Source organism: Narcine bancroftii, chromosome 7 (genome assembly GCF_036971445.1).
Source record: "Narcine bancroftii isolate sNarBan1 chromosome 7, sNarBan1.hap1, whole genome shotgun sequence".
Taxonomy (NCBI): domain Eukaryota; kingdom Metazoa; phylum Chordata; class Chondrichthyes; order Torpediniformes; family Narcinidae; genus Narcine; species Narcine bancroftii.
In genome coordinates this window covers 163,072,821-163,088,952 of record NC_091475.1, presented here as the reverse complement: position 1 = coordinate 163,088,952, position 16,132 = coordinate 163,072,821, and the positions used below count along the sequence as shown (strand labels likewise).

Sequence of the window (16,132 nt, the reverse complement as noted above, 5' to 3'; positions counted from 1 at the left end):
ACTCAAGTATCAAGTTTCAAACTATCAGCTCTTGATCTGCTAACTGGTAATTTAACACTTCTGTGGAACTGAGAATAGGTCGCTTGGGATAATTTGGGGTTTACATTTTGTTTGGAAAGAACAGCATTAATGTTGTTCGCAAATTCTACCTTTCCTTCAGGTCTTTAAATGCTAAAATAAAGTCTCTCAAAATCTTAGGAGCCAAATGCAGATATTATACTGTCAAGTTAGGTCATCCATTAGGTAAAGGGATTTTTTTTTGTTTACAAGGGAAGACAGTCGAAGTTAACTTTGAAATTAAACAGTCACGTTCCCAAGTTGGTTTGATAATTATGTTGTCTGAGTGTTATTCATTAACTGTTCTTAAACGGTAAACCTGAAAACAGCTTCTTTGGGGAGGGGTTTTATTTCATACCCCAGCAGGACACGGGAATTTATCGGTGATAACAGAACACACATCAGAAATGCTACATGTTGGTGTGTGTGTTTGGTTAATATGGTTCATAGTGTGAAAATTTTTAAAAAAATGCTACTTTTAAAGCTTTTTGATTATTCATATTTCAGGTGCCAGCTTTTTGCGGATGAGGACAACCTGAGAATTCTGGCGTGGACCTGTCCTCACGGCCAACACCACCGTCTCCTTCCCGCAATCACTGAACCCACCACCACTTCAATGGCTTCACATGGCCAAGCTTTTCTAAAGCTTCTCTGCGGCCACTTCGAAACGGAGTGCGCGCAGCGTCTTCATCGCGACCGGGCAGACGAGCGGGAGAATGAAGCCAACGCTGACCACGGAACTAACCCGTGTCCTGGCCGTGCCTTCAGCAGACAACTGGAAGGGCGCCCGGCGCTCGATCGACTCGGAACGACAGACACTCGTCAAACAGTTGCACAAGATCACGCTAAATCACAGGAAGCCAATCCCGTTTGCATTTATTGTTTTTGTTCTTTTAGACTTAAGCTCCGATTCTAGGATCTCTACCCTTGCTAAATGCACATCTTCCATTCAACTTTCTGTCCACAAACACTGCGTGTTTAGATCACGAGTCGAGTTTGTAACTCACGGACCTGACTGAAATCCGGCTGCGTGTCATTTGTGGCCAGGGCGCAGGTTTCCGTAGCGAGCAGCCAACAGTTGGTGCAGAACGTCAAAAGGGAACAAATCACCCCCAGAGTACTGAGCAACTTGGCCACCACTCTCAGTTTGGAGCTTGAATTTTTCATGACTTCCCCCAAGGAAAGCAGCGGCCGTCTGGTTCGCCGTGAAGAGCGCAGGGTTGCATCAAGAATAAGCCTGAAGATTGATGAACGACATGGGGCGCTGGTGGGGGGTGGGGTATGGCGGTGTTCGGCTATTAATAATTAGAGATCCAAAGTGCTGAGTTTACGTTGGACGATCTGAAAGGTTATTTATGTTTGGTTTGAATGGGGAGGGGCGGGGGAGAATCGTGCTCCAACCACAAGCACAAATGTTGCCATTCAGTGACTTTTAGGGTGTAATGTACAAATAGGTCAGTGGACATTTTTCTGGCCACGTCTTTCGTTTTAATGGCCCTGCTCTCCTTAAACTCCGGCCATCCAACACGGGGAGACGTGCCCCATCCTCTTCAGCGCTCACTCTCTCCATTCATGAACTTCCGAGGGTGGGCTGCTGCCCAGGTTGATCACCCTGCGGCCTGCTGCAGGGGGCAACCTCTGACCCTGCAGGAGTGCAAGGGGACAGGACAACATCTGGCTGGATGTCCATCAGTCGGCCTGAATGGATCAAGCCCCACCCGGTCGGGTGGCGATCACCCTCCGGGATATAAGGCTGCGCCGGCCTCCCGAGGCCTCACTCAGGATTTCTGCAGCCTCTGTGGGATTAAAGCCTGTTGTACAGTCTTTATCTTTGTGTGTGTCTGATTCTGGCTAACAGCGCGCCGCACGCCCCACGGCCGTTTATTAGATCGCAGCCCGGCCCTGCGGATGCTCGCAATCTGAAACGAAAATGCTGTAAATGCCCCGGAGATCGAACAGCTCCAATAAGGAGAGAAACGCCATGGTTCTCAGCCAAGGACCAGTCACCACAAGGGGGAGAAAATTTGCAGAGCCTGTGTGGGAGGGTGATACAAAGAAGTAAATGCTAATAATAGAGAGTGCAGATCAAAGTTGTCAAGGTGACCCTTAAAAAAAAGCAATTAAGTCTGGACAGATAAAAAAATAAACAAATTGAAACAGAAAGGTGCAGCCACATGTGTGGAAAGAAACAAAACGTTGCCTGAAATTGAAAATTTTAATGTCAAGTGAACTAATATTAGTCTGTATGATGGACAGTGAGGTGCTTGGTTCATGCATTTATCTTGGGCACCATTCGAACTGTGTGGGAGATCAAAAATAGGGAGGCTAAAATGGAAATATAATAGAGCATAAAATTATAGGTTACTATTTCAATTTGCTTCACTTCTCTGTTTCCAAGTTCATTTTTAAAGTTATGGTTCTTTGGGCATCTTGCATCTACAGCCTTCATGTTCAATCTCGCTGTTCTTTCCACCATCCCCCTACTCCTCCACCCGCCACTAGGTATACTTTATTAAATTATTTTTAAAAGAAAAATAGCTGACATTGAGACACGTTTTCCTCCCGAACGCAAGTTAATTTGGGGGTAATTAGGTGGCAAAGGTTTAAGGTGCCTGAATCATCAACTTCTGCCATGCAGATCAATTACTGAGTAATTTAGCAACATCCATACCCAGTTTGCTACAGCATTTGCTTCATCTTCATGAGTGGCTCTGGTTAAATATAAAATAAATTATATCAAAAGGGCAAATCTTTTGGGTTGTCAATGAAGAATGTAACGGGACCTGAGACAGGTCCTATCAGGCGAATGGTTGTGACACAATACAGGAAAACATGCAAGTGCAAAATATAACAGGTTACATTGACCAAATGTATCCTTAGTATTCAACAGTTATGCGAATAATGTATTCCAATAGACTCATATTCATATCCATATATTAATTTTATTATGTTCTGCCATGTATATTTAAGTAGAGAACAAAAATTTAGCTCTGAAAATTGAACATTGGAGTTACATCACCACAAAATGTTCTCTTATATATCCATAAAATATATAATGAATTTCAACACCAAGAGAATGGAAAAAGGGGAAGGCCAGAGAGAGAAAGAAAGAGAAAAAGAAAAAGGAAGAAGACATTAAACTATTCCCCAGTCATATCATGATGACAGAAAGGATCTAATATCTCTGATATTAAACCTCTGCCAAGTGACAGATTTAGATGTCACTTTAGTTGCCCATTCAGAGCCAGCTCTCCAGCGCTTGACATCCTGTTTTGTGGAAACTGCCAAAATGTTTGGCCTGGAAATCAGCCTGAAGAAAACGGAGGTCCTCCATCAGCCAGCTCCCCACCATGACTACCAGCCCCCCCACATCTCCATCGGGCACACAAAACTCAAAACGGTCAACCAGTTTACCTATCTCGGCTGCACCATTTCATCAGATGCAAGGATCGACAACGAGATAGACAACAGACTCGCCAAGGCAAATAGCGCCTTTGGAAGACTACACAAAAGAGTCTGGAAAAACAACCAACTGAAAAACCTCACAAAGATTAGCGTATACAGAGCCGTTGTCATACCCACACTCCTGTTCGCCTCTGGATCCTCTACCGGCATCACCTACGGCTCCTAGAACGCTTCCACCAGCGTTGTCTCCGCTCCATCCTCAACATTCATTGGAGCGACTTCATCCCTAACATCGAAGTACTCGAGATGGCAGAGGCCGACAGCATCGAATCCACGCTGCTGAAGATCCAACTGCGTTGGGTAGGTCACGTCTCCAGAATGGAGGACCATCGCCTTCCCAAATCGTGTTATATGGCGAGCTCTCCACTGGCCACCGTGACAGAGGTGCACCAAAGAAGAGGTACAAGGACTGCCTAAAGAAATCTCTTGGTGCCTGCCCCATTGACCACCACCAGTGGGCTGATATCGCCTCAAACCGTGCATCTTGGCACCTCACAATTCGGCAGGCAGCAACCTCCTTTGAAGAAGACTGCAGAGCCCACCTCACTGACAAAAGACAAAGGAGATAAAACCCAACACCCAACCCCAACCCACCAATTTTCCCTCGCAACCGCTGCAACCGTGTCTGCCTGTCCCGCATTGGACTTGTCAGCCACCAACGAGCCTGCAGCTGACGTGGACATTACCCCTCCATAAATCTTCATCCGTGAAGCCAAGCCAAAGAAAGAAGAAGACAACCTGTAAAAACTCATGCACCGAAAATGAATGTCGAATACTGACTATGATATTATGGGCTGGCTTTTGCTTGAATTAACTTTACTGCCAGCCAGAAATGGTATTGGCAATGAAATCCTGAAGTAAGCATAAATCATATGAAGAGCCATCACTGAATGGTAAGCCTTCACTGATTTTGTGGCAAAATAGGAAAAGTCAAATGGGGTGAACACTTAGGTAGATAAATCAGCAGTGGTATCATTTCTATTTGTGACCATTCCTAGCAGTTCTCAGATATCCTGTTTGAATGCCCATGGAAAAGTGAAAGTATTGTGTACCCTGACATTGGTCAGGGCTGGATAAAGAAGGGAGATGATAAAGGAAAATATGTTAAATGAGGTAGGAAATAAATAGTAATTAATAGCTGAAAATTCTTCATTGAAATCAATGTTGAAGAGATTAGAAATCAGTGAACAAGTTGGGAATAATTTTATGTGGTAGCTTTTAATAACCCAATCAGCTATCAAAATTACTGAACTGGAGAAGGTTACAAGTTCTCGAACCAATGTGATAGACGGCCTGCGCTGTAACAACAGAAAATACATGGCAGAACCACATATACAACCAAGTTTATTACATTAAGCTTGTGGGAGTGAGGAATATAAAGACAGGTAACAGAGTCACCCTTCCTCAGTACTGGACCGCACTCAAAGAACACAATTTATAAGGTACATGTTGGCAGTACATTTCTCAGAAGTTGTTAAACAAGTTTGTTTAAAGAAGATTGTTCTTTTCCTTAATAGCATCTGTCTTCTTGGTTCTTTCTTAGGAATGTAAATTACTGACAATGTAAGACAGCTCCAAGAAAAGTGCAGAGAACAAAACAAAGGACTCTACATCACCTTTGTTGACCTCACCAAAGCCTTCGACACCGTGAGCAGGAAAGGGCTTTGGCAAATACTAGAGCGCATCGGATGTCCCCCAAAGTTCCTCAACATGATTATCCAACTGCACGAAAACCAACAAGGTCGGGTCAGATACAGCAATGAGCTCTCTGAACCCTTCTCCATTAACAATGGCGTGAAGCAAGGCTGTGTTCTGGCACCAACCCTCTTTTCAATCTTCTTCAGCATGATGCTGAACCAAGCCATGAAAGACCCCAACAATGAAGACGCTGTTTACATCCGGTACCGCACGGATGGCAGTCTCTTCAATCTGAGGCGCCTGCAAGCTCACACCAAGACACAAGAGAAACTTGTCCGTGAACTACTCTTTGCAGATGATGCCGCTTTAGTTGCCCATTCAGAGCCAGCTCTTCAGCGCTTGACGTCCTGCTTTGCGGAAACTGCCAAAATGTTTGGCCTGGAAGTCAGCCTGAAGAAAACTGAGGTCCTCCATCAGCCAGCTCCCCACCATGACTACCAGCCCCCCCACATCTCCATCGGGCACACAAAACTCAAAACGGTCAACCAGTTTACCTATCTCGGCTGCACCATTTCATCAGATGCAAGGATCGACAATGAGATAGACAACAGACTCGCCAAGGCAAATAGCGCCTTTGGAAGACTACACAAAAGAGTCTGGAAAAACAACCAACTGAAAAACCTCACAAAGATAAGCGTATACAGAGCCGTTGTCATACCCACACTCCTGTTCGGCTCCGAATCATGGGTCCTCTACCGGCACCACCTACGGCTCCTAGAACGCTTCCACCAGCGTTGTCTCCGCTCCATCCTCAACATTCATTGGAGCGCTCACACCCCTAACGTCGAGGTACTCGAGATGGCAGAGGTCGACAGCATCGAGTCCACGCTGCTGAAGATCCAGCTGCGCTGGATGGGTCACGTCTCCAGAATGGAGGACCATCGCCTTCCCAAGATCGTATTATATGGCGAGCTCTCCACTGGCCACCGTGACAGAGGTGCACCAAAGAAAAGGTACAAGGACTGCCTAAAGAAATCTCTTGGTGCCTGCCACATTGACCACCGCCAGTGGGCTGATAACGCCTCAAACCGTGCATCTTGGCGCCTCACAGTTTGGCGGGCAGCAGCCTCCTTTGAAGAAGACCGCAGAGCCCACCTCACTGACAAAAGGCAAAGGAGGAAAAACCCAACACCCAACCCCAACCAACCAATTTTCCCTTGCAACCGCTGCAATCGTGTCTGCCTGTCCCGCATCGGACTGGTCAGCCACAAACGAGCCTGCAGCTGACGTGGACTTTTTTTACCCCCTCCATAAATCTTCGTCCGCGAAGCCAAGCCAAAGAAAGAAGAAGAAAATTACTAATCAAGTTAACAGTTAATCCCGTTTAAGTTTACACTCTTTACACATTTGAGATATAAAAAAGAGAGTTTGTCTCTAATATATACAAAACATCATTGTTTCTGTGTAGTTTTGGTTTTGATCTAATTATCCAATGATAATTATTTATCTGAAGGTTAAATCAAATCTTTAGCACACAAAGTAAAGGAAGTTTCTCCTACCATCTGATGTTTCTCCTTGTGCTTCTTCTGCGTGATATTTCTGTATTTGTTTATGTGAATGGTAGCAAGTTCTGACAGACCACGTATCAGCCTGTGTACAGCAGTGGCTCTCTCTGTTGTGAGTGTAACAAATCTTCCATCACTAAACATGAAACTGTGGTTTGACTCCATTTATATTAATGGCCATTGTCTATCAGTAAGGCTAATAAATCTTGTATTATTCGTAAAGTAATGGTTCCTCCTTAATGTTTGGCGTTTCTGTACGACTTAATATACAGTTTTTTTACACCAGAAGATGAGAAACTGAAAAGGAAGATTGAGTTTGCACAAATAATCTTGTGCTGATCAATCTCAACATGAGTTTCAGTTACCAGAAATCAAAAAGAAGTTTGTATAAACTAGAGCATGAGTTTCCATGAACATAGATGACAGCAGGAAAGCAAGGGTGACATTGACTGGGGTTTTCCTGCCGAGAGTGTGAGTGTAATAACCATATTCCCTCAGCCACCTGACCCCATATCTGTAAACATTTTACCACTATTAGCAGGAAAAGTGGTGTTAGTTGAAAAACCTGTTTTTAAATCGAAGCACCTGGGTTACCCTCCTGGGACCTGTGTGCGATTACTGGGGTAAAGGTGCTGGAACTTTTAAATTGCAGGGGGATCAACCCATTAAACTGCCAACCTGGAGATTTAAGAGGGATCCTGTCCCCGCAATGACGTGACATGCACTCACCGGAGGTACTGCTGAATGTTCAGATGCTGGGCGCCCAGTGACGTACGCACGCAAGCGTTAATGTCACTGAGATAAAGGGTCGGCCATTTTCCTGTTCAAATCGCCTGTGTACACAACCTAGGTAAGTTTAATTGGGTTTCCTGACTACCTCTGAGGTAGGTCAGGGACCCGGTTGGATTCCAATGAGGTTGACCGGGTCAGACATTTTCTAACTGCCGCATAACTGGGGCTCAAACCTAACCCCATTTTACATGGCAGTTGGAAAGGCCCAGTGCCACATTTTGATTGGAGAAGTGGGACCAATCTGAATGCTGTTTCTCAACAACATCCAATTTCTTTATTGAAACCCTGAAGTAGAAGGTATATTATGATACTAAATAAAAACTCTCCTCTTGGTCAGTGAGATCGCATGATCAGGTTTGATTTCTTTCTACATGTTTCAGATATTTTCAATCCTCTCATGTGAGGCTGCAAAGAGACCTGGGCATGTATTTTCCCAAATGTTACATTTTTTCTTTTACATTAAAAAAATTTCTAACAAACAGTAAATATGATCATTAAGAAATTGGACATCACTACCGAACAAAGGTCATTGTTTAAAGCAAGTCATTGTTTTACTTGAATACATTGGAGAGTTCCAGTTAGTTAAAAATTAAACTTAAATTTAATGCTATGTTTGATTGCTTCAGGAAGCACTGGAACACTATGATAAGACCCAAAGTCAATGTTGGAAATATTGCAGAAAAGTTAAACATTCCTTCAAAGAGGTATAAATTTAACTGAACAAGAAAGAGGCTGACAAGTCGTATGACCAGCATGGAACAGGATTGTGAAAACTTGCTGAAGGTTGTCATTTTCGTGCAGATGCTCTAGAAGAATCGCTCAGAGATGAACTCATGGTTCAAAGTCCAGTCTCAGAGAAGCAACGAAGTTTGCTATGAAAATCTGACCTGACCTCAGAGAAAACAGGTAGGATATTTCAAGTGGCAAAGCTGACGAAGGGTCAGCTTAAAATTTCCTGTGAGCCAGAATGAGTTTGGTGTGTAAAACCAAGGAAATCTCTAAAGTTGATAGAAATAAATTTCATAATAAGGAAAAATAAAGAAGCCAGAAAAAAAAATGAGGGTGTTTGGAATTGTGGCTGAATTGTAAGGTATGGAAGTACTGGTGTAATCATTTTCCAAGGGAATGCATTGTAAAGAATCTCCTGAAGATAAACAGACAGTCGGATCAAAGAACGAGGAAGCAGGAACAACTTATTTTGTCAATTAATTTGGTTCCTTTGTTTTAGATGATGTGAAGGTGCTACACATAAATTAGGGACAAGCAATAACTGAGATTTGAATGGCTATGGGAGCCCCATTATAATGGAATTACACTTCATTTATATTAAATAAATTAACCAATACCAGATAGAATTTGTGAAAATTGCATTAGCAGTGGACAGAAAATGTATTGCAGTTGCTTGGAAATCTAATTCACATCTATTTGGAACAATGGAGTGGGGAAATGTACAGTTGTGTACCCCTCGAGAAAATTACTTATAATTTAAGGAAAATATTTTTTTTTCAAATTGGGCACCCATAAAAGTAGGATTAAATTTTTTATTTTTTGGATTTCTAAATTTTCTTCTTAGTCTTTAAGACCTGCGTGGAACCCCATTAACAATGAAATAGCTACGACTTTTAAACCAGATGGGTTTTAACACTTTCAGAAGCCCATTCTCATTCTTATTTTTATTCCTTTCTTTTCTTGGGACTGTAGGGGATGGGGGAGGGGGATGTTGGAGTATTATCATGCATTTGATACTCAATATATTTTGGAATATATTTAAATGCATGTATGGTTAAAAATTTAAATAAAATATTCAACAACAAAAAATAAATCAACCCATGATTTTAAATTTTCAAAGGTGGACCCATTTAAATTTCAATAGTTGTTCATATTGCAGTCTGTCTTCCAGCGATGGAACAGGTTGAACTGTTGCTTGAGTGTACTGATTACAACATAGTCGATTTGTAAACTTTTACCTAGCACGACCATAAGATCTCTGCTGTCAGAAGAGCCTGGATGTTATTGAGTATGATGATAATTATACAACAAATAGAACACTATCCACTGGACCACGATATTTGCAATAGTTTCAGATAATTCTGAACTGATGGGAAACTGTTCATCACTGATTGAACTACAAAGATCGGTTCAATGTGACAGGCAAGTCATCTTGTGTCTTTTTTTTCTAATAGACATAGTTGTGCAGACTAATGTTATCAAATGGCTAATCCATATGAAACAATTATGCAGAAAGAAATCTGAGGCAACTATTATTAAACATAGAAAGTGAAAATGTATGTGCAAAGTATAGAATGAAATGAAAAACAACGGGCAAGAACTGGGAAGAGTACATTTGGAATAGATGCTCGCAGGGAAAAGAACAGAAGTAACGTGGAGGATGTTTAGGGATCACTTGCTCGCAGGGAAAAGAACAGAAGTAACGTGGAGGATGTTTAGGGATCACTTGCTCGCAGGGAAAAGAACAGAAGTAACGTGGAGGATGTTTAGGGATCACTTGCTCGCAGGGAAAAGAACAGAAGTAATGTGGAGGATGTTTAGGGATCACTTGCTCGCAGGGAAAAGAACAGAAGTAACGTGGAGGATGTTTAGGGATCACTTGCTCGCAGGGAAAAGAACAGAAGTAACGTGGAGGATGTTTAGGGATCACTTGCTCGCAGGGAAAAGAACAGAAGTAACGTGGAGGATGTTTAGGGATCACTTGCTCGCAGGGAAAAGAACAGAAGTAACGTGGAGGATGTTTAGGGATCACTTGCTCGCAGGGAAAAGAACAGAAGTAACGTGGAGGATGTTTAGGGATCACTTGCACAGGATTCTGGATTGGTTTGTCACTGCAACAGAGAAAATATAGTGTGATAAGGAAACTGAGGTTGACAAAAGAGGTGAGACAGCTAGTTAAGAGGAAGAAAGAAGCTTACAGAAGGTTTTGGGAGCAAAAGACAGGAAGGACTCATGAGAATTACATGATAACCACAAAGGAACTTACAAAAAGGATTTAGGAGAATCAAAAGGGAGCACGAGAAGGCCTTGGCAAGTGAGATTAAGGAAAACCCTAAAGGGTATTGTGCATATGTGAAGAACAGAAGGATGACTAGAATAGAGGTAAGGTCGCTTAACATGTGCCTGGAGGCAGAAGAGATAGGTGGTCCTAAATGAATACTTCGCTTCTTTGTTCATGACAGAGAGGGATTTTGGTCAATTTAAGGTCAGCATAGAACAAGCTTATGTGCTAGAGCACGTTGAGGCTACTCAAGGATAGTCAGCATGCCTACCGAACCTAATTAGTTTTTTTTCCGAAAGCAGCAAAATAAATCGATGAAGCCAGGGTGGTGCATGTGGGGTAAATGGATTTAATAATGCATTTAGCAAGGTCCACCAGGGTAGAAACTTTAGCTGTGTGGATTCAGAATGTTTGGTAGTCATGGAAAGTATTCTGGCAAGAGGTCAGTGACCAATGGAGCCCTGCAGAGATTTGTTCTGGGACCCTTACTCTTCATGATTTTTATAAATTACCTGAATGAAGAAGTAGAGGGATAGGTCAGGAAGTTTGCAGATTACATCAAGGTTGGAGGTGTGTATAGTGTAAAAGATCATAGGTTACAATAGAAGATAGACAGGATGCAGAGTTGGGCAGAAAGGTAGCAGATAGTGTTCAATCCAAATAAATGTGAAGTGATGCATTTTAAAAGGTCAAACTTGGAATACATGGTTAATGGCGCGATTCTTAACAGTGTAGAAGAACAAAAAGGCCTTGGGGTCCAAATCCATAAATCTCTCAAGGCTGCTGTGCAGATTGAAAGGATAGTGAAGGAGGTTTATGGTATGCTGGCTTTCATTTGCTGGGGAATTGAGTTCGAGAGCTGTGATAGTACAGATCTATCACCAATGTATATACCGTATATAGTTACTGTATCTAGACTGTGCTTACAGCGATTGGCTGAGAGCTAAGCCACGCCTACTGTCTGGGCCTTAAAGGGTTGTGTCCCTAACCAGGTCGGATCATTCCGGACTGGTCGGCCATCTGTGAAGAGCTCCTGTCTTTTGCTAATAAAAGCCTTGGTTTGGATCAACAAGTCTTTGGTTCTTTCGACGAGCTCTACAAGAGCCATGAGGTAATGTTGTAGCTCTATAAACTCTGGTTGGAGCCCATTTGGAATATTGTGTACAGTTTTGATTGTCTCATTCCAGGAAGAAGCTGTCTTTTAGCCTGTAGGTGTGTGCTTTCATGCTCATAAACTTTCTGTTTGTTGGGAGGAGGGACAAGAGAGGGTGTCTGGGTGTTCATAGAGTTCAAAGATTCCTCTTATTGTCACATAATAATACATTTAAAATGTAAAAAAATGATATGCTTCAACATCTGTCTGCTGTAAGATAAAGGGTCACCCTGAGCATTGCCTAAAAATAAGAAAAAGAGAAAAGCAAAAGAGAGTCCCTTCAGAGTTATTGAGTATCCATGGATTCGCCTCCAGCACTCCCACAGTCTCTGGAGCTGCACAGACTCTAATTGAAACCATGAGCAATCCAAGATCCAGATCCAAAGCTCTGATTCGATCAGGAAGCATTCAGCATCAGAGGCCACTTCAAGAGCCCTTCTTGGTTCCGAATCTCAGTTCTGAATCCCGGTTCCGATACCTGGTTCCCATGACCCAGTCTCCAGCAGTCCTCAGTCAGCATGGATCCTTCTGCTGCTGTGATCACCTTCCCTGTAGGGTCATCTCCTCTGCTTCCTCTTCTCAACAGAGGGGTGTGCTCCCCATTTCTGGTGCCCTGTACCTATCCGCTGCTCCCCAGAATCAGCAACCACTCATAGCCAGAGCTGACCAGAGGCATCGCCATCTTGGGCCCAGACCCTGCAGTCACACGACTTTAATATAAAACACCATCCTTTAAAGGCATTAGGGCCAGATCGTTGAACCCTTTGGAGCAGTGCTGTGTCCCTGCTCTTTGCTCTCCCAGGTCTGCATCAGCAGATGTGCTGCTGTTACAGGTTTTTTAGCATGTTGATTGCCTTTCTGAGGTAGCAGGAGATGTAGGTCAAGTGCACGGAGAGGAGAAGTTTTTGTGATCTTCTGTTGCTTCTGCTCTTGAGCACGAATGCTTTGGTTGGTGCACTTTCAGAAGTTGCTAAGAGACAAGATGAATCATCTTAGATTTTTTTTTAAGTAGCAACTGTGAGTTGAATAGTAAAAATTCACCAGAGATTTGTCAAACATAAATGATGGCCAAATGACATAATGGAGTTCACTGATGAAGTCAAAAGTGTAGGCCATGGTGAGTAAAGAGGGTAAGTAAGAATTGAGAATCAAGTTTATGGAAGCGTTGTCAAAGCGTTGTCATCCTTCCTGCAGGATGTGGGGGATATCCATAGGTCCCGACTGGCTATATCTACAAGAATTGTGCTCAGTTACAGCTCCTGGCAGACAGCGCAGAACCTCAGTTAGACTCAGATTTATTGTTAGAGTACATACATGGCATGACATACATCACTGAGATCTTTTTTTTTCTGTTGGCGAGGCAGAATTACCACTTATTTGTCGTGCAAAAGAACTATACACATCATGAGTCCCTGATTGAGTTTATTGTTGATGAGTATGATGGTAGAGGGGTAGTAGCCATTCTTCACTTGGTGGTGCAAGTCTTGTGGCACCAATACCTCTTTCCTGAAGGTAGCAGCAAGATCAGAGCATGTGCTGGGTGGTGTGAATCATTGATGATTGCTGGTGCTCTCTGACAGCAGCGTTCCCTGTAGATGTTCTCAATAGTGGGGAGGGTTTTGCCTGTGATGTCCTTCGCTTCTCCACGACCTTTTACAGGACTTTATGCTGAGGGGTATTGGTGTCTCCATATCAGACGATGATGCAGTCAGTCAGCACACTTTCCAAAACACATCTGTAGAAATTTGTCAGGGTTTCTGGTGTCATACCAAACTTCTGCAAACTCATGAGGAAGTAGAAGCACTGATGTGCTTTCTTCAGTATGCCATTGGTATGTTGGGTTCAGGAAAGATCCTCCAAAATAATGACTCCCAAGAACTTAAAATTGCTCACCCTCTCCACCCCTGATCCCCCAACAATCACTGGATTGTACACATCTGGCTTTCCCTTCCTGAATTCAACAATCAGCTCCTTAGTTTTGGTGACATTGAGGACAAGGTTGTTGTTAGTGGACCATTCAGCCAAGGTTCAATCTCCCTCCTGTCTGCTGGCCCATCCCCTTCCTTTATACAACCCACTACCTGGCATCATCAGCAAATTGGTAGATGGTGTAATTGTACCGAGCCATACAGTCGGACAGCAGGGGCTAATAACACAGCCCCGAGGTATTCCAGTACAGATGGAGATTGTGGAGGAGATGTTCTTACCAATCCTCACTGATTGTGGTCTGGAAATGAGGAAATAAATGATCAAATTATACAGTGGGGTGTTGAGTCCTAGGTCTTGGAGTTTGTTAATCAGTTTTGAGGGGAGGATAGTGTTAAATTCCAAACTGTAGTCGATAAGGAGCATCCTGATGAATGCATTTTTACTGTCCAGGTGTTCCAGGGCTTTGTGTAGAGCCAGTGAGATGGCATCTACCATAGACCTGTTTCTTCATTAGACGAAGTGGAACGTATCCATATCACTGCTTAGAGAGGAGCGGATATGCTTCAATACCAGCCTTTCAAAACATTTCTACACAGTTGATCTAAGTTCTATTGATCTATTGTTATTAAAGCAAGTTTCTAAACTTATCTTAGGCATGAGTATGATTGATGCCTGTTTGAAACAGGTGGATACCATGCCCTGCTGGAGTGAGATATTGAAGATATCCTCGAGTACACTGGTAAGTTGGCCAGCACAGATTTTTAATACTCAGCCAGGTACTCCCTCTGGGCTGGATGCTTTCCTCGGATTCACTCTCCTGAAGGTAGCATGCACATCATCCTCAGATACGGACAGGATAGGATAATCAAGGGATGTGAGTGTGCAGAGGGGCGGTTCTCCACTCTTACTCTCATCATATCAGCTGCAGAAGGCATTGAATCTGTCTGGGAGCGAGGCTTTGCCATTTGCTACTTCACTGGATTTTGTTGTATGGTTTTCATTTTCATCCAGAACCTTCATTTCACCTGGGAGATAGTTTTTTTCAGGTCACACCTGCTCCTTCTATATTGATCTGGACCTCCGGATTTAAATGCCTGTGAACTGTCTCTCAGCAGGTTTCAGATTTCATTGTTCATCTAGGACTTCTGGTTGGGGAAAACCCTGAACCATTTGGTGGGAATATATTCATCCGCAGCTGTTTTGATAAAGTCTGTGATACCCCTGGTGTAATTGTTCAGATTCACAACAGAGTCCTTGAATACCACCCAATCTGCTAATTTGCATGTTCTTTAACCCTTCTTCAGCCTCCTGTGACCACCTTCTAGCTGTCCTGATCTCCAGAGCCTCTCTTTTGTGGCTGAAAGCTGAAGGCACACTACCAGGAGATCCGACTTGCCAAAATGCGGTCTCACTAAAGATAGTATACTCACTATGTAGCATCTTGGATGCAGAAAATGTCATGGACGTAGGTAGATACAGAAAGAAAGGGTAGTAAGAGCAGGCAAATGGTGCAGGAGTCTCCTGTGACCTTTTCCCTCCAAAACAGGTATACCATTATCAAAACCATGGGGAGGATGGCCACTCAGAGGAAAGTGGCAACATTGAGGCACTATTGTTAGCTCTGAAGCAGAGCAGAAGAGAGAAATGTCTACAAGAATGGTAATGGTGATGGATTTGTTGGGGCACCATCATCCCAGGGGCCAAGTACGTGATGGTAGCTGGACTAAATGAGGTCAGTCTGGTGGCATTGACTTTAATGAACATGAAGTGCTTTGATTAACTGGTAATGGAGTGAATCAAAGAGAGAGAGAGGTTGCTACTGCAGGGCCGGGGGGGGGGGGGGGTGGATATGTTGCTCCCGCGGGGCCATGGGGGGTGCCTTGATTGGTGGGAGAGGGGTCATTACCGTGGGAAAGGGAAAAGGGGTTGCTACCATGGGGAAGGGGAGAGGAGTCGCTGCTGCAGGGAAGGGGAGAGGAGTCATTACCATGGGGAAGTGGAGAGGGGTCACTGCCATGGGGAAGGGGAGAGGAGTCACTACCATGGGGAAGGGGAGAGGGGTCGCTGCTGCGGGGAAGGGGAGAGGAGTTGTTACCGTGGGAAAGGGGAGAGGGGTCGGCTGCCACAGGGGAAGAGGGGTCAGCTGCTGTGGGGTTGGGGGGAGTGCGATTGACAGTGGGAGGGAGACTGACACCCCGTGGGGGAGCATCTGACAGCTGGTGGGGGTGACAGGGGAGATTAGTTTACGTGTCACGTCACTTACCACATGGGGGTGGGATCCCCCTTAAATCACCAGGTTGGCAATTTAATGGGTCTATCTTCCCTCAGCTTAAAAGGTCCTGAAAGTACCTTTGCCCCACTAAGCGCACCTGGGTCCCAGAAGGGCTACCCAGGTGCTTGTTGGGCACTACCAGTAGCCCCAATAATCACAGAGACAAAGACTGAGAGGAACGATAGGCTTTATTACACAAGAGACTGCTGGCCCGGGTCAAGGCTAGGGAAAATGAGGAGAGCAAGAGGGTA

General features: G+C 43.9%; 1 protein-coding gene across 2 annotated transcripts in view; it reads right to left on the bottom strand.

The window, feature by feature from the left end:
• LOC138739312 (transmembrane protein 182-like) overlaps positions 1–1,354 on the bottom strand; it is a 60,499-nt gene extending 59,145 nt beyond the window's left edge. The window contains exon 1 of one of the 2 annotated variants that reach the window (XM_069891103.1): positions 1,069–1,354. In XM_069891103.1, coding sequence (XP_069747204.1) covers positions 1,069–1,224 — 156 coding nt within the window. In that variant the 5' untranslated portion in view covers positions 1,225–1,354. The remainder of the gene's footprint in view (positions 1–1,068) is intronic. The other variant, XM_069891104.1, reaches the window with a different exon arrangement.
• Between the last annotated feature and the right edge of the window lie 14,778 nt (positions 1,355–16,132).